At 47.0% G+C, this 22,765-nt stretch overlaps 1 protein-coding gene across 1 annotated transcript; it reads right to left on the reverse strand.

Moving 5' to 3' along the window:
• Nucleotides 1-2,800: 2,800 nt before the first annotated feature.
• LOC144141689 (uncharacterized) lies at nt 2,801-5,445 on the reverse strand. The gene is made up of 3 exons (XM_077673235.1): nt 4,471-5,445; nt 3,596-4,109; nt 2,801-2,817 (listed from the first exon to the last, which is right to left on the reverse strand). Exons 1-3 carry the CDS (start codon nt 5,068-5,070, stop codon nt 2,801-2,803), a joined length of 1,131 nt encoding a protein of 376 aa, XP_077529361.1. The 5' UTR covers nt 5,071-5,445.
• Between the last annotated feature and the right edge of the window lie 17,320 nt (nt 5,446-22,765).

Below are 22,765 nucleotides of genomic sequence, written 5' to 3' on the forward strand. Positions count from 1 at the left end.
AATATCAGCCCGACTTACTGGGGCTCTTCAGCTACGTTTCGTATTTCGAATGCATCAGAAATACCCCCTCCACCGCTCTACGCGCGATTGCCCGGTCCAGAACGAAATTAAGGCTACTTTTATGACGTTTACATGGCTAGCGCAGTGCATTGATAGCTACTCGGCAAGAAAATGGTCAATGAAAATGTCCCTGGCGTTCCTCCTGTCAAGCTCGTCGTTTGCGCTGATATCGGCGCTGCTGAGCGGTTGCCTATCTCACGAAAACACAGATATGCTCGCGCAGATATCATATACTTACGCGACTGTACATTGGGATTGGCGGATGTCGGTTGAGAATAATTGAAGTCGGCCTGGTAAAGCAGCTTGGTGGGCCACAAAATTCCCCACTGAACATTATAGGGTGGGGAAAATTATACAACTTTACCAACATATTATGTGGAACGAAACGTACAGCGGGTGGAAACTGTTTCTGAGATGTCAGACTAAAACTAATCGCGCTGCTGCCTTGACATACGGCAAATGGTGTGTTTGTGTAATTGCTTCTTTAGACCGCATCGGTCGCCTAAATTATTTCTGAATAAATTTTGAACTTAGGCTAGTTGGTTCTTCTGCACATTTTGAGGGAAAACAACGCGTAGACGAGGACAATGGAAGGAAAACACTACAAGTTGTTTTTGTGTTTTTCTTTCTTCGTCCTTGTCTATGAGCAGTTTTTCATCAAAATGTGCAGGGGTCTCAATTATTTCGTTTGTGGATTTGGTGACTATCAGACTCTTGATCCCAAGATGTTTTACTGATCAGGAGCTGAACTGGGGCACACAAGCGTAACACCGACCGCGGCATCAGCGAAAGAATGCAAAAGCTGCCCATGTCCCGTGTAATGTGCAGGATCTCATGTGGTCCTTCAGGGTGTGAAACAAAATTTTTAGATAATGAAACAACAACATTCAAGGCAAAAAACAAGAAATTGTATTTTTGTTCCACGGAAGCCAAAATAGCCAGTTGGTGTAACAGACACATTTATCACTATAAGTCACCTTCCTCAGAGACTAGAGAAAACATAACACACAATGTAATGCAAGTTCAAGAGACTAGAGTACACACAATGCCCCGCAAGTCTTAACAAAATGTACAAGTCACCTTTCTGAGCGACTAGAGAAAACACAACGCACAAGTCACCCTCTAAGAAACTGGAGAAAACAAAACAATTCACTGAGTAATTCAACTAGCTAGGATGCGCACAGCTTGGCCTGCTTCTTCTTTTCTTGGGATCGCTTCGTCATCATTGCATTCACATGTTTGCAGTGCTGCCTCATACGCATGCTGACGTAATAGTGCAGAAGCTGGGCAATTACTTCTTCTTTGTGGTCAGCGCATGGAAATGTCATCGTATACGTGTCGACAACTGCGTCTATGGTGTCCCAATAGACAGTGTGGCAGTCTGCATAGTCGACAAAAAAACGCTCCGTGTGCTTGAGAAGATGGAATATGTGAGCGTTAGGGTGAGTGAGACCTCCTCTGGTCTTCACATTTGTGAGGTCTGCTTCAGCAGAAGAGTTACTCTCTACGCTGAAGGCCGACAAGCACGTAGGGCAGCTACTTACTCTTCGCATTTTTCTGCACAAGAAACCGGTCACATAGTAAATTATGCAGTCCGTAACGTGCCCTCCATCCGATTTGTGTTTGGGAATTATGTCTTCGCATTCCCAACTTTCCAATGAAACAAGATCATCCAGCTTTTCCTTAATTTGACTGACGAAGTCAGGGCCCGATGCTGCTGTGTCGTTTGTTTTAACAAGGGCTCTGAAACACGAAGCACCTAACAATGGTTGCTCACCATCGACAACTTTACAATTGCCATACTTCGGAGGTTTAAGGATGCTGTAGATCGACAAGGTCTGGTACAGCTGCAGAAAGGTTGGCATAGAAGGATGGTCATTTTGGCTTCCCGCCAACCGTACTTTACCAAAGAACCGTTCAACTGGGTCTTGATTCATTTTGCTTGTCAAGACATATTTGAAATTGTGGCAGCCAAGCAGATTGTCACAAAGATCTATCGTGGACTGCAATGTGACTCGAAGTCCCTCACAGGTGTTCTTTGTCAAAAACTGGTCCTTTGTTATTGTGCCGCTTTCCAACTCTCTCTCCCAGCTGTCCAGCCAGTGAAGGCCATGCTTGAGAATCGTGAGGTCTCGGCTGTTTCTTGTGATCCCTTCTGCGGGAAATCGGCGGTTTAGGGCATCGAACAAATCGTTTAAAAACAACGTGAACTCCTGGGTTTTCTCGCTGCCTACAAAACTGCGAAGACCTTGTTCCCTATAAAACTGAATACCTGCTGCCATGGAGCGGCTGAACACTTGGGTGGCTAACTTCACACGCATCTTTTCAGAGTTGCTGGGGTATATGTGAGCGCGTGTTACTTTCGGGCAGACTTTTAGGCCCCCCATGTTGGCAATGTCTTCTTTGTAGACTTCAGCATAGTACTCCCACTTTATCCACTCGCCTCCTTTCTTCAAATACCGCTGTTGTGTGAGCCTGTTTCTGACACACTTAAACAAGTGTGGCGTGTCAGAAAAAGCAAAAACTTTTCTTTCAGGGTCAACTGGATGTGTGAAGGAGTTGCAGCTGCCCTCGAGTCTCCCACTTACACCGAGACTATTCCACATGCTCCTGTTGGTTGAGGCGCCATCACACACGAAGCCATGAATCTTTGCACCAGCTTCTTCAAGCAGAACAATAGCTTGGACAAGTAACTGGGCAAGAATGGAACCTTTCGTTGCATTTTTTGCTGCAAACACCCCTATAGGTTGCGCGTAGCTATCACCAAAGGGGCAGAACATGAAAACAAGGGCATGATCAGCGAGCTCCTCACTTTCTGTAGTGCCTGTTTCCAGCCCTACATAAGTCATCGTACGAGAATTGACCTGCTTACTTTTACGCACCTGCATTTCATCAAACATGATGATTCCATGTCGCTTGAAATCGTCCATTTTTGCCAGTTTCTTTTTCAGAACAGCAAAAAATTTGCTGTCAAATCCAGACTTCAACCCCACCATGGAGACATAGCGACGTATCGTTCGGACTGATGGCAGTGAAAGTACTTCATTTTCCATAAGAAATCTGTACCCTGTTGGTGACCTAATGTGAAGGAGCAAGCAAAGAAGGATCCAGTTGTCTGAGTACCGCCGTCCTTTTTTAGAGCCAGTCTTGCCAGCAGCAACACATTCCCTTAACACTAGCTGCTGCGCCTCAGTTAGGTTCGCATCATGAGCAATGCGGTCAACTGTTTCGTCACCTATTTGTTTGAGCTTCGCCTTGCATTTGCCCAGTTCTGCCTCCAGCTTTTTTTTTCCTTTTAGAAGTCGAACTTTGGACTTGTAGCAGGCAATCCTAGCCTTCCGCAAAAGGTCAATGCGGCATTTTTTGGAAGGGCTGCTTACAAGACGAATGCGCTTCATTTTTCCCTTCTTTTGCATGCGAGAGTGATGTATCCGCAATGTGTCTTTCAACCTTCCACAGCGGACACAACTTCCTACTTCAGTGAACAACAAGCAACTCCGGTGGCCCCAAACACCACATGCATCAATATACGCACACTCGGGTTTGATGTTGTGGTACGTTTCAGAACCGGGGCCACCCGTACACACGTGCAGGTTGTGAAACTTGCGAATCACAATTTCCAAGTCGCTCAAGCCGCATGAAGCCACGTCACCACTTATGGCGTTGATAGTTATAGGGTGACCATAAATGAAGGCACGCAGTGACAGCCCTCCACTGGATGAAACAGTTACATCTAGCGTCTTCCTCAGGAAAGGTGCCTGGTCTCGTTTCTTCGCCAATGTCACTTCCGAGAAGATTACCGCCTCCATTCCAAAGCCATCAATGACCTGTGTTGCCCACGCAGTCCCTGGAAGTTGGATGCTGTTCGCATAACTTGAGAGGCGTGAAAACGTGAGCTGCTCTTCTTCATTTTGGCTGTTGACAGGCACTCCCCCGTGGCTTTCCTCGACTACCCCGTAGCTGCTGGGCACTCCCAATGGTGCTCCTGTCGGCATGCGACTCGATTCGTCCAGGTCTGGACCACCTTGATCTGAACTCGTGATGTTGTCCTGGCAAAAAATGAGAAAAATGATGTCACTTGAAATATAATTAAGGTAATGTGTCATGAAAATATGGTATCTACCAAAAGCAACCAGCCGTAAAAGCTACAGTCACAGGCTTGGTAGGCAGCTTGAAACATAAATGGCTTTAGCATGCAGTGGGTTGCGTTAACAACAGCTACATTATTCAGTGCCCTCGAGTGGGAAGTTGCTTAGAACCGGCATTGCAGAGCAACTGCATCACACTGTCCAGGCACCCCTATGAATATTGCATGCCGGGATGACATGCAAATTCAGCAGAAATTATGTATAGAGAACTCTGATCTCCTAGCATATTAATACCAGGACCAGTGTGTGGAAGAGAACCAACCTTAACGTTCAGGATGTCACGGAAGATTGAGCTGGTACTTGAGGGGGTGCCTCCAGGATTTATGGTGGCAGAAGGGCACGTTCCTTGATCACCTGACTTGCATGACGTACTCCAGTTGTCTGTTCGCAGTTTCTTGTTGCGGCTCGATGTTGGAACGGCGTCTTTTTGGTTTTCACCGGCCCTCCCCGTGGGCAGTGCGACAGCGGTTGGTGCGGGCCGCTTGCTTGGCTGCTGGGCACACGGGTCTGCAGACTTTCGTTTTCTAGGGGGCTTTCTTGAAGCTGTCTGCTTTGTTAGATATTTGGGGCATCCCGGAAAAATGCTAGGTACAGCATTCGCCGATAGCACCGGTCTCTTCTTGGGTACATTTAAAAGCACCTGGCCATCGAACTCGGCGTAGTACGATTTCGATATCTCCTGCTCAGGAAAATGCTTCGCACAGACGCAGTCGCTCGGTTGCAATATCCTATCTGCTCTGGGTATGGCCCGGCGCCAAAGTTCAAGGCGAGCAGGCTCCGATGGAGCTTTGAAAAGCGGCACATGATCAACGCACCTTTGGTAGCCCGATCTGCAGTTGGGTACGAAGCACTTCTTACCCATTACTGCGTCCTAGTCGACCTCTGGGCAAGGCTAGATTTCGCAAGCGTGCCACTTCAACACCGTTCACTGCAACAACAAACACATCACAGCCACCAAGCACATAGGCCGCGACATCCGCGCACTGCGTCGGCCCGCTCCACCACGTGAGCTTGCATAACGATCATTGCGCTGGTCCCAAACCACGACACAAAAGGCTACGCACGGCGCCGGCCGCCCAGCTGAAACATAAACGTCTACTCCTTGTTGTGCACACTGCAGCAGAAAACACCGAAAAACAGCTTTAACGGCACGGAAAGGCAAGCACGGCGCGTAGCCACCGTAGCAGCGCACGCCACTCCGCAAGCGACTGCCGCCCCTTATTCGCAGCGCCCCGCGCCGCTGCGGTCAGCGCATGTACTAAAAAGGGCGAACAAGATCTGGCCGCGTTCTCCGCCGCGGCGCCCGGTCAGTGTCAACACCTAAATATTCCTACACCGTGCTCCACACTGGCTAGTCTTTTAACTGACGCTCTCAGAAAGAGTGAGCCAGTAAAGGGTAGAATGGGGCACAAAGTAGGAGGACGCGCTTTAAGCGCTGAAACGACCCTTGAGCGAGGAGCCAGTTCTAACGTCCCGACTTTTCGAAAGGTTCGTTATTCAGTGCGATCGAGCGATCGTGGCATGGAAGCTTTACTATGCCAAGAGGATGCGAATGACTAGTTTGTACTTAAGTCCCAAGTTAACTTGCCGGGAAGAGGCTTACGGTAATTCCGGAAAGGAATGTGGCTGCATCGTGTCGGCAGTGCAAACGTTTGCGTGCTATGTAGTCGGTAACGCTAACGCAGACGCCCTAAGCCGAGCGTTATAAGTAGTACTACCTTCGTCCTCCCCGTGTCTTTCGTTTCGTTTCCTCGTGAGCAGATTTTAGTGTAGCAGGTAGATGGGAGCAAAATTATTGCCCTCATTTGCTGCCTCAGTTGATTATTTCCGCACCGCGTGATTTCGAGTAATCAACCTTAGTTATCCTTTAAGTTCGCGTGTTACGTTTGACACTTAGTGTGAGTTCTTCTTTTAAGAGTTTTACGTCCCGCGTGGGTCTCTTGGTGTATAGGGTCCAAATTTGGGGATAGACACTTAGCTAGGACAGTTTGTCACGTTTTAGAGTCTGGTGTTCTGACAGAGGACAGAGGGTGCTTGCGTGCGCTTGGTGTTGCCTGTTGTCGGTCGGTTATTTGCAAGCTCCAGAACGATGAGCACCGGGGCCGAGGACAGAACAGAAGAGCCGGAGGAAGCTGTTCGAGACACCTGGCAGCACGGCGAGGTACCTGTGATCCGGACCTGGCGGGCGGTACCCGTTCATGGAGAGGAACTTGGTGGAGCCGCCGTTTTCCTGGGGCACTGGAGGTGTACCTGGATGAGCCTGGCGAACGAGCGCGCCTAGCATCCGAGCCACGTGGAGGCAGCTCGTCTTCACGGCGCATTGTCTGGCGGCGGGGGTGCTGTTGTGCCAGAGCGCCTGGCCCAAAGGCGTTGCACGAGGCGACGCGCCGACAGCGAGGCTGAGTCACGCCTCTCCCTTTCGTCGCTGCGGCGCGGCCGAATCCTGCATCTCGGAACGCTGCGGCGCGGCCGAATCCCGCATCCCAGAACGCTGCGGCGCGGCCGAATCCCGCATCGGAGAACGACCAAACAAGGGCATGTCGCTACGCCGGGAGGCGAGGTCACGCAGACGGCGGTGGCGTCGCCCTCCCTTTCCCCATCGGCGGCGCAGCTGACTCACCGCTTCGCTACCATTCGTCGGAATTGAAACTTCAGGCAGCGAGAGCTCTGATTGGAGCTATTCGAACTTCTCGGGGCCCCAACGAACTTCCCGGGGTATAAAAGAAGCCCGGAGGCTCTCGCCGTCGGCTTTCCTCGGCGGCTTCTCTCCGGCACCAGTCTCTTCGGAAGCACCGAGTGAAAAGGGTGCTGTCGCCTTTGTGCGAATCATGTAACGTTTGCTTACCCTGTATATACTGTATATAAATGTTACTTCAAGTTTTCGTCGGCTCGAGAACTTCTTCGCTCGGCTCTGCGCCGCGTCGATAGCGGACGGAGCAAGGCAACGTCGCTCCACCGGTGACTGCGCTCGGGTGGCCAGTCGCAACAGCGGAGACTGCGGTGAGAGGGCCCAGTCCCAACATCGGTGACGAGCTGAAGGCGAGTCACAACCTTGGCGACCGCCCCGGGATAGTCAGTCCCAACAGTGGTGGCAGCGGTGGGATAGTCATTCGCAACACCGTTCACCCACTCGGCTGTCCTCCTTCCGGCCCCGCTATTAACAACCTCCCCCCTCTCTCTCCAACTCAATCTTTATCTATAAAACAGTGTGCCAGAGATGATGAACCCTGATGCCTTGAAAAAGACAAGTCCCTTTGTCGAAACGTTGGCAGAGGTCTGAGGCCACTACTTTTTCCAAAGTATTATTTCTATCTGGTGACCATCTTCAAAGCCCCCTCGTTATATATATATATATATATATATATATATATATATATATATATATATATATATATATATATATATATATATATATATATATATATATATATATATATATCAAGGGGACAGTCGCCATTGCCAGTACTATTCGGATGTTTCCGAAATATTTAATAGTGCCGAATGACGTGTGTTTGTCAGGTTTCTTTGATACAGTGATAAATATGCGAAAATATAAGTCGAGAAAAAATCCGCCGTTTTTTCCGGGAGCGGAAGTCGAACCCACATCTCCGCATAACGCGTGCGGTGCACTGACCAATTATGCTATCCCGCAGCGGCTTCTCGCGTCGCCCTGCACGCACATTTAATTCAGCCCCTCTAGAACGCAAGGACCCAAGCAGAGAGAAAAAAATTCTCAAGACTACCAGAAAAGCCGAGTTGCTTTTTCCGGGGGAAATTTGCAAGAACGTGTGCGCAGGATCCCAGACACGTTCAAAAGCTGTAAAGGCGCACTTGAAACGCTACGCCCCCATCATTCAAAGACGAGGCGATAAACACGTAAAAAATTGTGGAGTAAGGGTACAGCTGGTGCAGAGCGCTGGCTTCCTTCCCTTGATAGCGCCGGCGATCATCGCACATCTCTCGACAATTGGTGGCCGCGCCATCTCTAAAGCAATTGGTGTGTAAAAAGGAGTTGCAAGTTTTACCTCACAGACGACGACACTTTGCGCACCGCTTCACTGCCGGACAGTATAAAGACAAAGAGAATCGTCGAGGCCCCATTTTCGGTGTTTTATTCAAACGGAAGACCCGCTCACGACATGTCAACGCATGCAGCGTTACCCGAGCTGACGCATCGAATGACGCGAAATGATGGGGAGCCTGTTGAAGATCTGATCACTTTCAGTACTTCATAATTTGGGCAGAGAGCGAAAATGCTAATCAAACTACTGGACCCCGCCATGCAGTGGGGATCAAAACACGCACTAAATTAAGCTCAAGCAAAAAGTTCTGCCACACAAAAATGCGATAGACCTGATTCACTATTTGCCGAGTAACGCGAAATCTCTAACACCAGAGGCTGAATTTGGTCAAATTCTGTCTCACTTGCTACAGCTCAACTGATGGCAGCGGTGGTAAACACAAGCAGACTCGGCGAGCCGGAGGCCGAGCGTCAATCTGACCGCACCAAAGGAGAACCCGCGAAATGGACGCTGTGGTACATTACTTTGATGATCATTATATCCTGATTCACTTTTTCAGAAGACGTTGACACAAAGCGACATCGATACTACGGCTTCTGCGTGACGTTATCGCGTACGAGTCCGGTGCAACCCTAATTATGTACGGAGAGAAAATGTGCGGGTCCAATATTGTGCTGCTAATTCGCTACGCACTTTGGAACAAGGCACCTTATTGGTATCGAGGCAAGCTGTCCGCAGTCATCAAAGCCAACGTGAATTTGGTTTGCCGCCGTCAAAGAAGACTGCGACGAGTCAGTACACCAGATCCGAGTCTGGGTGGAGTATGGCGATTCGCGACCGGCATCCGTGTACCGCGAAGGCAAGCCAATAAGATTGTTAGAGTAGTTGACAGCTGCTCCCTGTATCATGAGGCGCGCCAGACACGCACTGTGAAAATAAAAAGCGTTCTCATTGCATCCGCAGTATCAGGCAGACCAGGCGGATGTCAGTGAATTGTCTTCATACAATAGGTCGCGCCAGTTTCTCATGTTCTACATTAATTGCTTCAGTCGTTTACTCGGGGTGATGCCGCTACCTAAGAAACAGCCCGAGGAAGTAATTAAAACTTAGAAACTATAAGCTCTTGCATGGCATGAGCTTATCTCCGGAGGCGATGGCCAAACTTGTAGCATTCCGCGGCAATATAAAGCTAGTTTGAGTCTGTACCTCAATCTTGGAATTTCTTTACATCCGCAGACATTACAAGCATTCCTACCCCTGAGTCACCTTGCGTTTACCGTCGGCATCCACTTGAGCTAATCGCAAGGATATTTATTTATTTATTTATTTAGTGATACTGTCAATCCCTTCTGGGATTTTTACAGAAAGCAGGCATAGTCAAAGAACACATGACGAACAGTTGTTTTTTTACAATAGTTAACGAAGAAGTATAACGACGGTTCACTCGAAGTACAGAGCTTGCAGTAGCACAGAAATTATTCAATACAATACAGCAACAAAGATAAACGGCGAAGAAAAGAAAAGATAGCGCATGCTGATAAGGTATCGAAACCAACGCAGAAATTATACAATACAATACAAGCAAGAAAGGTAAACGCCGAAAAAAGAGAGCACTTGCTCAAAAAAGTATCGAAATCACACACATTGGCGCACGTAGCATGGAAAACCTGTTATCGAGAAAGGAGAGCAATTTCAGCAAGAGAAGTGAACTTGTCTACTGTTGTTTGTTGAGTGATGGAGCGATCTAATAAATTCCACTCTCTGATGGCGCAGGGAAAGAAAGAAAAGTAGAACGTGTCGTTATTGCAATCGTATTCTTCGAGTGTGTGGGAATGTTTGTATCGCGTAGGACGGGTTTTATTGGTTCGAATGTAGGTATCGGAGTTTGTCTTTAACGAATTGTGAAAGAGTAAATTTCCAGTTCACCAAGGCGCGCTTGCTGTAACATTTCAGTTGGAGAGTCACCACGCCTGTACCGGTTAAAGATAAAGCGCACAGCCTTACGTTGAACGTTTTCCAATAAGGCAATGCTCGCCTTTGAGGCCGGGAACCAGGCAGCACTAGCGAATTCCAGAACTGCGCGTATGAAAGTAGTATACGCGAGAAGCTTTGTTTCGTACGTGGCTTCTTTCAAAGTACGCTTCAAAAAGAGAAGCTTGTTGTAGGCTTTAGATGTAACATGCTTCACATGTGCATTCCAAGTAAGATTAGACGAAATTATTACACCTAAGTATTTATATTTGTCAACTGATTTAAGAACCAAATCGTTAATTTGATACCAAAATTTTAATTTTACTCTCTTGCGCGTCACGTTCATATAAACGGTTTTTTCAGTGTTTATTTGCATTTGCCAGTCGCTGCACCATCGAGCTACTTTATTAATGGTGGCGTTGTTGAGGTTCAGCTGATCATTTCTGTTTCTAATTTCCTGGTAAAGAATGAAGTCGTCTGCGAATAACCGGATCTTTACATCAATATTATCTGTTATTACATTAATAAACATTAAAAACAATAACGGAGCCAGAACACTGCCCTGAGGCACGCCAGAACTAACTTTTACCATTTCAGACGCATAGTCGCCATACTGGGCATATTGGTACCGATCAGATAGGTAAATATGGATCCAGCGAATGAGGGGACCATCACCGAAAGCACTGGTTAGTTTAGAGATACGTTTACATGTGACACGCGATCAAACGCCTTAGACAAGTCTAGAAAAATAACATAAGTTTGTGTTTGTTCATTTACGGCTCTCGCAAGATCATGTATAGTTTCTATTAGCTGAGTGGTAGTCGATAATCCCCTTATAAAACCATGCTGGGTGGATTAAGCAGGCTATTTGTTTCAACGGCTTCAGTGAGGAATTTTAGTATGATATGCTCAAGCATTTTCGAACAGGATGAAGTAAGTGAGATAGGCCTGTAATTTGATTGGCATGAGGCATCCCCTGTTTTGTGTATTGCGATTATTTTAGCTATTTTCCATTCCTTAGGGATGGAACCTTCCCGGAGTGATTTTGCATACAGAAGGTGAAGATATATACTAATCGGCTCTGCGTACCGTTTTAGAAAACTATTAGGAATTTCGTCTGGACCAGTACTTTTCTTCTCATCCAAATTGAGTAATAAGGATAGAACACCAGATTCAACAATTGATAGCGTCCCCAACAAGTAATAATCACGCACGAGGGTGAAAACACTTCGGAAGTAATCGTTAAATTCGTTTGCTTTTTGCTTTGCGTCTAAGCCCGACGGCTGGGAATTACGATTTTGCGAACTGCGCATGTACTGGTAAAACTTTTCGGGAGCTGTCTTGATAAAACTATGCAATGTGACGTTTGAAAAGTGTTTCTTAGCGTCGCGAATTTTGTGTTTTAAAGACAACGTCATGGAATGTAATTGCGCCCGGTAATGAGAACTGAAACGAGACTTCTTGGATTTTCTTAGTGGCTTGATTCTGCGTTTGATATGAATTATTTCTCGATTAATCCATGGTCTCTTTTTTCTTGTGTTTTTTTACTACTGTGGGGACAAAGTTTTTAATGCAGTGAACAACGTGATTCTTAAATGATAGCCACACGTCGTCAATGCTGGACCGTTCATCCTCACAGAGTTCGTAGTAATCGGGAAATTCGTGCACCAGATAAGTCATTATAGCATTGTCATCTGCTTTTTGGAATGCAAGTGCGTGACGTTCATGGGCTCGTGGGTGAACAACAAATGCAGTCGGCAATATACAAAGAACAGCCTTATGATCAGATACACCATCGAAAATTTCCACGTCTATTTTATTGGATAGGAAATGGTCGCTAATAAAGACAAGGTCCAGAATTCAACTGGACGCCCCGTGAATACAAGTGGGTTCTTCAACAACTTGCTCGAGATTAAACGAAAACATTATGTCAAATAACACGTTTTCTGCGGCATGCGACGCAGTGACAGAGTTCCAGTTTATTCCGGGAAAGTTGAAGTCCCCTGACATGACTATTTTGCTACCTAGCATGTGCGTGTGCATGTAGTCGTATAATGGAGCCAGATAATCAGTATCAGCGTTAGGGGGTCTGTAGATGGCATCAACAAAGAGAGCACTATCGTTCAAGTGTATCTTACACCATACGGTCTCAACATTTGGCACGTCGCCCATAAAAGAGTAATCGATGCCTTGCTTAAAAAGGATTACCACGCCCCCTCCCCTAGAGCCCCTGTCTTTGCGCACAATCCTGTAGTTGGGTGGTACGACTTCTTGATCAGATACGCTCGGATAGAGCCAGGTTTCGGTAATTGTTACTACATCAGGTTTGAATGCCAAAAGCAGTGCTTCCAGCTGGTGCACTTTATTGACCAAGCTGCGAGCGTTAAGATTCAGGAGCGCTAAGGGCGTCGTCGCTGGCTGCGCCGCAGTTCGACGACTGTGGGTTGGCTTTCGTTTTTTTCAAGTGAAATAAGGTCGCCTGTCTCGTCATTCCAAGCGAATAGACGGTTATTTATGCGAACTTTGTCTCGGATCAAGGACACTTTTTCATTGCGATCACGATTTTCTTTATTTTTAGCCCACCGTTTTTTACGTATGTCACGCACGGAGCGCGAGAAGTCTCCGCTAATGGAAAAGTCAGAGCCTTTTAGTTTTGTACATTCTTTGAAAATCATGGCCTTGTCCCGGTAATCCACCAACTTTATTATTATCGGCCGGCTATTTGCTTCCTCTCCTGGTTTAGGGCGGCCCAAACGGTGAATTCTTTCGAATCCTGACGTTCGTACATCTAGAATGTCGTTAAATATTTTCTTTGTAACTATTTCCTGCAACAATTCTGTGGTTTCTTCAGGTTGTTCCTGGACACCATAGATAATCAAATTCAATCGACGGCTATGGTTTTCCAACTCGTCTATTTTTTTCGTCCTCGTGGCAAGGTTTATCTCAAGCTGAGAAATTTCGGACATGCATTCAGACACTTGTTTTTCTAGGAAGGTGATATTCTCAAGCTTCTTATTAATAGCTTTGAGATTCTCGTTAGTTGAATCCTTTGACTTCTTTATTTCTGCGATATCCTCCGCAATAGCCTTCAGCTGAACTGAGATAGACACTTCATCAGGTCCTGGGTTTTCTTCAATGTCGCCACTCAAAAGCAATAGAAAACGGAGTGATGCAGAGAGTTGACACGTCATGAACAGGCCAGGGGCACGGCAGCAGGAGCAAAAACACATCGTCACTTTTAAAACATTTCTCGAACCTGGATAAGGAACACAAAAGGATTCGTGAACCGCATCCTTGTGCTGACGCCGTGCCGTTGATTCCGTTTTCTGTTTCTGAACGTGTAAAATACAAGGCCTCATGGCAAAGTTCCTTCTTTAAACAAGAAAGTGTGTTGTCAAAACCCAACCTCAGCAATTTCCAATTGCGCACTCATCTCCCGGCATGTAGCGCTGCTGTAAAGAGTGACATGTGTTTCGAAACCCAAGCTCCGCCCATTTCAAATTAGCCGCTCATTCCCTGGCATGCAGTGCGGCCGATGGCAATGATGGGTAAAAACACGTGTTGCAAAACCCAAGCTATGCATATTAAAATTACCCGCTTATATTCCAGCATGTGGCGCTACTGTAAACAGTGACGTGTTTGCAACTTTCGAATTAATGGCTCATCTTCCAGCATGCAAGAACCAACGCTGGCTTAACAACGTCAGCGTCCGGCACAGCGTGTCTGAAACGCCGCCCAGAAACTTTCGAATTAGCCGCTCATATCCCAGCATGAAGCACGGCCTAACCACGGCAGCGTCCGTTGCGAAAGCGCAGCCAAACCTCACCTCGAACTCTTGCACGCTAATAATAATAGTGGGCGGCCCAATAATAGCACGCACTAATAATAATAATAATAATAGCCTAACAATAGCCTGCCTCTGTGCAATGGCTTAGACTCCTGACTCGTAACCGAAGACTCCCTGGCTTGATCTCTGGCCAGCGGAGAAGCGATTTCCTTTTCATAGCCTCTTCTCGTGCTGTGCTGACCGCTTACGTAATCGGTCACATGAAGGGGTAAGTAATGAATTAGTTGAGACAGTGTTAATCAAAAACTGAAGCTCGGCGACACTTGGAGAGATGGCTCCCCTTCCATCGAAAGGGGGCGCTTCGGTCGTGGCCTCCGCGATCGGCTACCGGCGGCGCGCCGTTGCTCCGGTCGTTCCAATCGCCCGGAGAGAACGTAATTCCGAAGAGGCCGTTTCGCCGTTTTCCGCCGCACCGCGGCGCACGTAGCCTAAGGTCGTTTTCCCTGGCGCGGGTGGGTGCAGAGGGCGAAAACTCGGCCTTCGCAGCCTGTGTGCGACGTTTAATAAAAAAGTTACCGCACACCAATGCAGGTGAAAGTTACTGGTTCCATTAGGGTAGTTACCGGTGCTTTGAATTTTTGACGTAGGCTATGCCCGGGGTGATGCATAAGTCAATTCATTGCACAGCAGTATTCTTTTTTGTAGTCACGCATGGTTCCAAAACACAACACGTTTTCCGGTTTTATTTCTGAAAATCTCGTACATGTTGTTTAGAACGCACGGAACGCATATTCCGTGCGTTCCAAGCAATAACCAAATTATGGGAATTCAACCGACCGAAATCCAACCATTAATAAACACGAAAATACCCCCTATGTCGTTTCCTTTTTTCTCCTTTAATCGTGCGGTGTTAGACCGATAAAGTAGATGACATGGCAACACTACTTGAAACGTTTGGCGTAACTTTTACAGCGATAGTATTAACAGAGACGTCGTATACTTCAGCATCTGGAGTGTATACTGTCCAAATGGCTGTCGGCATTTTTTCCGCAATAAGCAGGGTAAACGTGGTGGTGCCGTTTATTGGCATGCATGCTTGCATATACAAACGTACAGAGAGACTTCCAGTCTACCATAAATGGACTTGGTCTAAGTAATGTAATAAAAATCTTTACCCGAGTTACGATTGGTATAGTTCTCCACTTGATGTGTTTATTCACTAATATCCCGAACAACTTACTTACAGCCGATGTTGTGCATACAGATATTAGTGATCAGCTTAACTGCTCACCGAAAAAAAATAATGCCCTTAATATGTCATGACAACAAATTAGCAAATCTAGAAATTCAGAAACAGCCTTTCGAAAAAATACATATTCTTTATTCTTTATTCAAAAAAAACCTTACAGGCCCCAGAACAGGGCATTGGGTAAGGGGGGAAATCGGGAAAGTACAGGACAGATAACATACAGTTTACAGGCAGGGTAAGTGCGCAACAACAAAAAATATAAATGAAATCACATATATCGTGGTACAGGGTGAGGTAAATCTGAAGATACACCATTTGCTGACTTGAACATGGCGAAAGAGGGATACATTTTCAACAAATAAGAAACAAGGAAAATCTAAATCGCCGTAATACGCAATGCACTCAGAATTCAGGAACATGGTCACACGGTGAAGAGAGTGAGGAGCTGATGGCGAAATGTATTGGGATTAGATATGGAGGCTACGCAATCAGGGAGATCATTCCAAAGACGAACGGCCCGAGGCAGTGGTGATGAATTGAATGCATTAGTTGTACCGTATATGCGCATGAAGCTGAACTGATTATACAATCTGCGCGAAAAGGAGTGAGGTGTTTGAAGCTGAAGCCGCGATCGTTTATTAGAGGTAATATATTTCTGGAACAGACAGAGAAGAGCAATATCGTGGCGGTTATCTAATGGCGGCAGTTGAAGGTCTAATTTAATTTGTGTTGTGCTTGAGCTGATGTCGTAGTTACGTGATATGAAGCGGGCACCTCTATTTTGAATCTTTTCTGCCATTATGATTAAGTAGTTTTGATGAGGGGACCAAATTGCTGAGGCGAATTCCAGTATTGGCAGAATAAAGGTAAGGAAGGCTAGTTTTCGAATGTTAGTAGGAGAATTTCGCATGTTGCGGCGTAGGTAGCCCAGTGAACGTGATGCTTTGGCACAGGTAGACACGATGTGTGAGGCCCATGAAAGATTCTCTGTGAGAAGAACACCAAGGTATTTGTACGAAGAAGTGTGGGAAAGCATAGTGTTGTTCAAGTAATAGGAAAATTCAGAGTTTACGTGTTTACGGCTGAAGGACATTACCTCGCATTTTGTAAAGTTCAATTTCATCAGCCATTTGTCACACCAGTTACAAATATGATTAAGATCTGCTTGAATGGTTAAGTGGTCATTACTGGAGTTTATAGAATGGTATATTATACAATCGTCGGCAAAAAGACGCATGCAAGAAGTAATCTCGGAGGGTAAGTCATTAATGTAGATTAAAAAGAGTAAGGGCCCAAGGACGCTGCCTTGCGGTACGCCCGAACTGACAGAAGAAAGAAGAGACGCGAAATTGTTAACAACAGTGAACTGTTGTCGAAAGGAAATGAAGTTACGAATCCAGGATAATGTTAAAGAGTCAAGTCGTACAGCAGATAACTTAGAGATTAGTCGGCAGTGGGGCACGCGATCGAAGGCTTTTGAAAAATCTAGAAAGATACAGTCCGTTTGAAGGTTGCTGTTCATGTTAAAGTGTAAATCGGTGGTTAATTCAAACAATTGTGTGTCACACGAAAATCCCTTTCTGAAACCATGCTGATTAAGAAAAAAGAAATTGTTCGACTCGAGGTGATTGTACACGTGTGAACTGATTATGTGCTCAAGCATTTTGCAGCATGTGCAAGTTAAAGATATGGGTCGATAGTTGCCGGGCGAGTGAATATCTCCAGTTTTGTGAATTGGTTTTATCTTTCCTGTTAACCAGTCGTCGGGTAGCATGCCAGATGTTAGAGAATGTTCAAAAATTTGGCATAATATTTTGCTTGATATGGGGAGGGTGTTCTTAAGTATCTTGGAATTAATGTTATCGATACCGGCTGATGTGGATAATTTTAGGTTATAATGAGTGATTCAATGCCTCCAACTGTGATAGTAATGGGTTCCATATAGGCAGCGTCAAGTTCAGGAAAAGTAGGCACATTGGAATAATCCTACTGGGTGAAAACAGATGAGAAGAACCTGTTAAAAACAGAGGGGCAATAAGCGCTAGGAATGGGTTTGTTGTCAGTTCCATGTAAAGTGATAGTGTTAGTATCTCTGGCTGGTGATATAGTTTGCCAAAATTTTTTGGGATTACACTGAAGCAGGGATGGTAGGTCTTGCGAATAATATTTATCTTTAGCTGAGTTTATTGCTGACCAGTAGGTTTTCAAACAGTGTTTGTATGCCTGCCAGGCGTCATCCGTGCCCAGGCGTTTAGCCCTATTGTACAAACGTTTCTTTATATTTCGTAATTTGCCAAGGGACTTGTTGAACCAGGGGCTTAATTTATCGTTGGTTATGGACAGTAAGGGAACATGCTGATCGACAAGCGCAGTTAATTTATCTCTATAAAGTACCCAGTTTTCATTTACGGATCGACAACTGAATGTAGGTAGTAACACTTTCAAAAAAAATTGTTCTAGTTCTGTGTTAATGGCAGCGTAATTTCCTCTATTGTAATCACGAATTCGCTTTGTTGTTTTACCAGACACGGGCTTCGGAATGCTTAAAGTTAGTTGAAGGAGGTTATGGTCACTAAAACCGCTCACATTTGAAATTGAAAGTATTGTGTCAGGAGCGTTAGTGAATACCAAGTCAAGGATATTGGAAGCACGGGTGGGTTGTTTGACTACTTGGAAGAGGTTGAAATCCAACGTTAGATTTATTAGTTCTAGAGACGCGTGACATGAAGATGACATGTGTTCCCAGTCGATAAAAGGAAAATTAAAGTCACCAAGAAGATAAACATGGTTAGATGGACACAACTGAATGGCATGAGAGATGCTATCACGCAAGTCTTTCAAAAAGGAATGATCAGAATCTGGTGCACGGTAACAAGCCCCAATCAATACCACACTGGATGACATAGACAAACCTGCCCAAACAATTTCAATGGAAGATTTCGAATCAATGAAATGCGAATGGAGCGTTTTCTTAATGGCAAGAAGTACGCCGCCACCGCGCCTATTTATGCGGTCGTTCCTATAAATTTTGTAGATGTCATTTTGTGGTAGTATTTCGTTATCGCCAATATCTCGATTCAACGATGTCTCCGTTAGCACAACTATGTCCGAATCGCTATCATCAAGAAATGAACAAAACGTGTCACGTTTGGGTAACAGGCTTCGAATGTTTGTGTATGCGACTGAGAGCGAAAAGGCTGCGTGGGACGCAAGAGGCGGCGCTTGCGAGTTTAAGCTTACATCAAGCTATCTGGTAGATTGTGCAACGTTGTCATTAACGGCATCATACACATATACCTTCTTATCTAAGTGAAGCTTGTCATGGAACAACTTGAACGGTTTGTCAAATGTTTTGGCAAAAGCGACCAGCTTTCTTCTAGCCACACGTGTTGATGGCGCAAAGTCTTCCCCAATCGAAAACGTTGTCCCCTTAAGTTTCTTGGCTGCGGACAAGATGCTCTGTTTGTCCTTGAATGAAGATAATTTTGCTATAATGGGCCGGTTCTTTTCACTGGAAAATTTGCCAAGGCGGTGTACACGTTCATACTGCACACCGGTAGTGGCAAGTTCGAGTTTTTCTGTGCAAAATTTGATGACCTTTTCTTCAGACGTGGCCCAATCCTCTTTTTCGTCGTCCTCTAAACCGAAAAATATCACGTTGGAACGCCTTAACCTGTTCTCTGCATCGTCGCATCTGTAAGTTATTTGTTTCAGCTGACTTGAGATATCATGCAAGGCATTTTGAGAAGGAACAGCTTCAGGGGAAGGGGAATCGGTTACGCCGGCTTCAAGAGCAGTGACTTGCGCTATAAGTTTCTTGATTTCACCATTAGTAGTAGCTTGTTCTGCCTTAATACCTTGAAGTTCAAGCAAAACAGACTTCAGTTCAGTTTGCAGTTTCTCAATTGCCTCCAAAGCCGAATCGAAGGCAACGCCCTCAGCCTTGCTCATCGGGCCGGGGTTCAATTCTACATCGCCCGCCAGCATGAGCAGCAAGTTGACAAGGGAAGAAGATAAGCACAATGAACAATTCAAAACATGTTTTTTAACGCAGGACAACTCCAATGGGCACGACACCGCTATAAGGCAGTAATTGCTAGTTTTGTAACACACGGCATGGTTCAAGTAACTAACCTGGAAGAAGAGCATTCGTGAGCAGCGCATGGTTGCAGCAGTGTCGTGCCCGATGGTGTTGACGGCTGGCTCCAATTTGTGCTTCGCTCCGCTTGCGTCACCGGTAAACGTGCCCAATCCGGGTTGCCAGGCGTTGGAAGCGGTTGCTTCCAGACACAGCGGGGATCCGAGCAGAACCGGAATAAGCGGTGGTGGGTCATCGAAGTGCAGCGGGAAAAAGCCAGTCAGACAGGAATGGACGGTACATAGCAGTGTGGCCTGGAAGAAGAGCATTCGTGAGCAGCGCATGGTTGCAGCAGTGTCGTGCCCGATGGTGTTGACGGCTGGCTCCAATTTGTGCTTCGCTCCGCTTGCGTCACCGGTAAACGTGCCCAATCCGGGTTGCCAGGCGTTGGAAGCGGTTGCTTCCAGACACAGCGGGGATCCGAGCAGAACCGGAATAAGCGGTGGTGGGTCATCGAAGTGCAGCGGGAAAAAGCCAGTCAGCCAGGAATGGACGGTCCATAGCAGTGTGGCCTGGAAGAAGAGCATTCGTGAGCAGCGCATGGTTGCAGCAGAGTCGATAGCGATATGAAAGGCATCGCGGAATATCATGACTTTTTCACTCACGGCAAATAATTTGGTAGCGTGATTGCAGTGGGTACTTGAAACCCCTAAGCATAATAAATAAAACGCAAAAATATGATGGATTCGTACCCGTGGAAGCCTAACAGATTATTTTACTATCGTAGTCGCCTGCCTATAAACAATACACGAGAGCTTATCGGTATTACGCTGTTTTCGCGCACGCACGCACGCACGCACGCACGCACGCACGCACGCACGCACGCACGCACGCACACACACACACACACACACACACACACACACACACACACACGCGCACGCGCACGCGCACGCGCACGCACGCACGCACGCACACGCACACGCACACGCACACGCACGCACACGCACACGCACACGCACGCACGCACGCACGCACGCACGCACGCACGCACGCACACACACACACACACACGCACGCACGCACGCACGCACAACGGAAACCCAGAGCGTTCGAAACAACTTAAAAGGCAAAAAAAGCATACATGTGCAGCTTTCCCGCTCATGGCAGTCCTTTCAACAGTGATTACTCTGCAATTTTTTAGCGAAATGAAAAGTTCTTTTGGACAGCTAATATTTGGGGTGAATATTTGCTTTGTGCACAGTTTCAAGTTGCGCACGTTGCGCGACTGGGTTCCTGAGAGTTAGTTCCTGAAGGTTCCTGAAACCCTGGGTTCCTGGGGAGTTAGATTTGACAGCGAATTACACAAAAAAATATTCAGAAACCTTAAATGTTCGTTTAGCGTTTTAATCGTCACGTTGTCTTCTAGCTTTGTGCCAAATATCATTTTCCTAAAATGGTTTTTCTAGGTTCCCGAGAGTTGTAATTTTGAGCGAGAAAGCTGGGTACGTTTCCCCGCAGCGATATCGCGCGAGAATCCGCCTCTTTCACAACTCCACTGCGCATGCGCAATCCCCTAGCGGCCAAGTCCCTAAGCAGTCCAGTAGGGGCAGCAGACGACATTCCCCCCAGCTCCCGCACAAGCGGGAAGGGGTGGTGGTTGTATTTACATCGTTTGATTTTTTGTGTGTGCTCGTTGTGCGCGGAACAATGCCCACAACTTGTGCTGCCTTCAGCTGTAACTCGGAGTGCCGAAAAGGGAACGGTGTCGGCTTCTATCGCTTCCCGTCGGCCGCACGCGATCGGCTACGGCGGTTTGCGTCGCTCGCGTCGGCTCGGGTGATGGGAGCTTTAAGCTTAGCATCCTGGCGGATATTTGATCGCTGCTATCTGTGCAACTGCGAATGACAATCCGCAACACAACTTTTCACTACACTATCATCCCCTTTCTCGCATGTGGAACTCAAATTAAGTTATAACTGCCGTTTGAGCGATCGGTGATCAAGACATCTGCGTAGCCTGTTTCGATGCTTCCGCGCATGTATCGCCATCTCTCGGCCGCTCGGCGCACCGCGCGCCGCGGCGACCGGTCAGCGTAGGCTTGCATCGCGGCAGATATATCTGGTCGCCGCTTTTAAAATAAGCCCTGACAACAATCCCTAGCACAATTTTTCACCACACTAACACCTACTTTCTCGCATGTGGAACTTTTTAGCGATCAGATTGATTCAGAAGAGCAGCGACAAGCGCGGTTGCTACCGTGGTCTGCGCCGGTTCGAGCCGCTGAGTGTGCCGAGCTGGCAGGCGCGGCCGGCGTGTGCGCGGACTGTTTCCGAAGGCAGAAAACGCTTCACGATTGCTTGCTTTATCCATTTCTTGCGAACAAACGCGCAGAATCTACAAACTCAGCTCAGCGATCATCGTAGTTGACCATGGGGCAAAAACAGTGGGCGGAGCGACGCCGACGACGCATCTCATGCGCGCATCGGGCCGTCTCAAATTCACACGTACGACTAGTCGTGGCGACAGTCGTAACGATCAGTCGCATGCGAATCGCGTGTACCAATCGTACATGTGTCCAGCGCTTAAAGACATTTTGCGAACTGCCGGCCTTTGTTGAGCAGGCGATCGCACTTCATGCCAGACGACTCCAAGTACTGCTCGCTCTGCTGCTCGGACGGCACACGGATCTGTCCGAGATTTCTCTGCCAGCCCTCATTCAGTGATAAGAAGCCGCCTGGTATTATGTGTTGACCAGGGGCTGTCATCTTAAGGCGTTATAACACCAACACAGAAGAAAAACTTCGGCTGCTCCTCGCCGTAATGTGGGATTGCCGTGCATACAACGAGAACGCAGCCGGAGGAAACGCCGGCAAACCCTACAGCTTCAACTTCCGCTAGGCACGCTAGGTGGCAGCACACCGCAATGAAAAAGGCGGATTATGTAACAGCGAAAAAAGAATTCAGTACGCTGGCATTTACTCTGCCCGAGATGACAGAAACCTTCTCGGCATTCGCTTTTCAAGCAAGCGACCACTAAAGCTGCGTGCAAAGGCAATCGTGGGTGTTAAACAACGTACGTTAAACAACTTTGTACTTGTAGGATCGACTCAAAACACATACAGCATATATTCTATTGTTCTATCAAGAAGACGCGACAACGAAGGCTGATTCACAACTCAAAGCGCAGGCGGCGTCGGCCAGACGAGCCGCGCTTCAACCTTAGGCTAACGGCGCCGCCTCGCGGCGTGTGTCGGAGTTAGCAAAATTACACCGCTTCCCTTGCTTCCGTGCCGAATGGGACGGCCGGAGCAACGGCGCGCCGCCGGCAGGAAATCGCGGAGGCCACGCTTCAGTGCGTGAGCCGAAGCATGAGAACGAGCATGAGAGCTCGTTCATAGATGGCCCAACCGGAAGCGGATAATTATGACTGCCCGCGCCCCGGTTTCA

This window comes from Haemaphysalis longicornis, unplaced genomic scaffold (genome assembly GCF_048455015.1).
Source record: "Haemaphysalis longicornis isolate Haplotype H1 unplaced genomic scaffold, Haemaphysalis longicornis Haplotype H1 scaffold_1, whole genome shotgun sequence".
Taxonomy (NCBI): domain Eukaryota; kingdom Metazoa; phylum Arthropoda; class Arachnida; order Ixodida; family Ixodidae; genus Haemaphysalis; species Haemaphysalis longicornis.

Bases quoted from the DNA above. Each gene is read 5' to 3' on its own strand.
- LOC144141689 (XM_077673235.1), bottom strand. From the start codon at position 5,070: ATGGGTAAGAAGTGCTTCGTACCCAACTGCAGATCGGGCTACCAAAGG. The intron at 4,110-4,470 runs GTTGGTTCTCTT...ATTTTTTGCCAG, and splicing joins GTGACATCCTGAACGTTAAG to GACAACATCACGAGTTCAGA.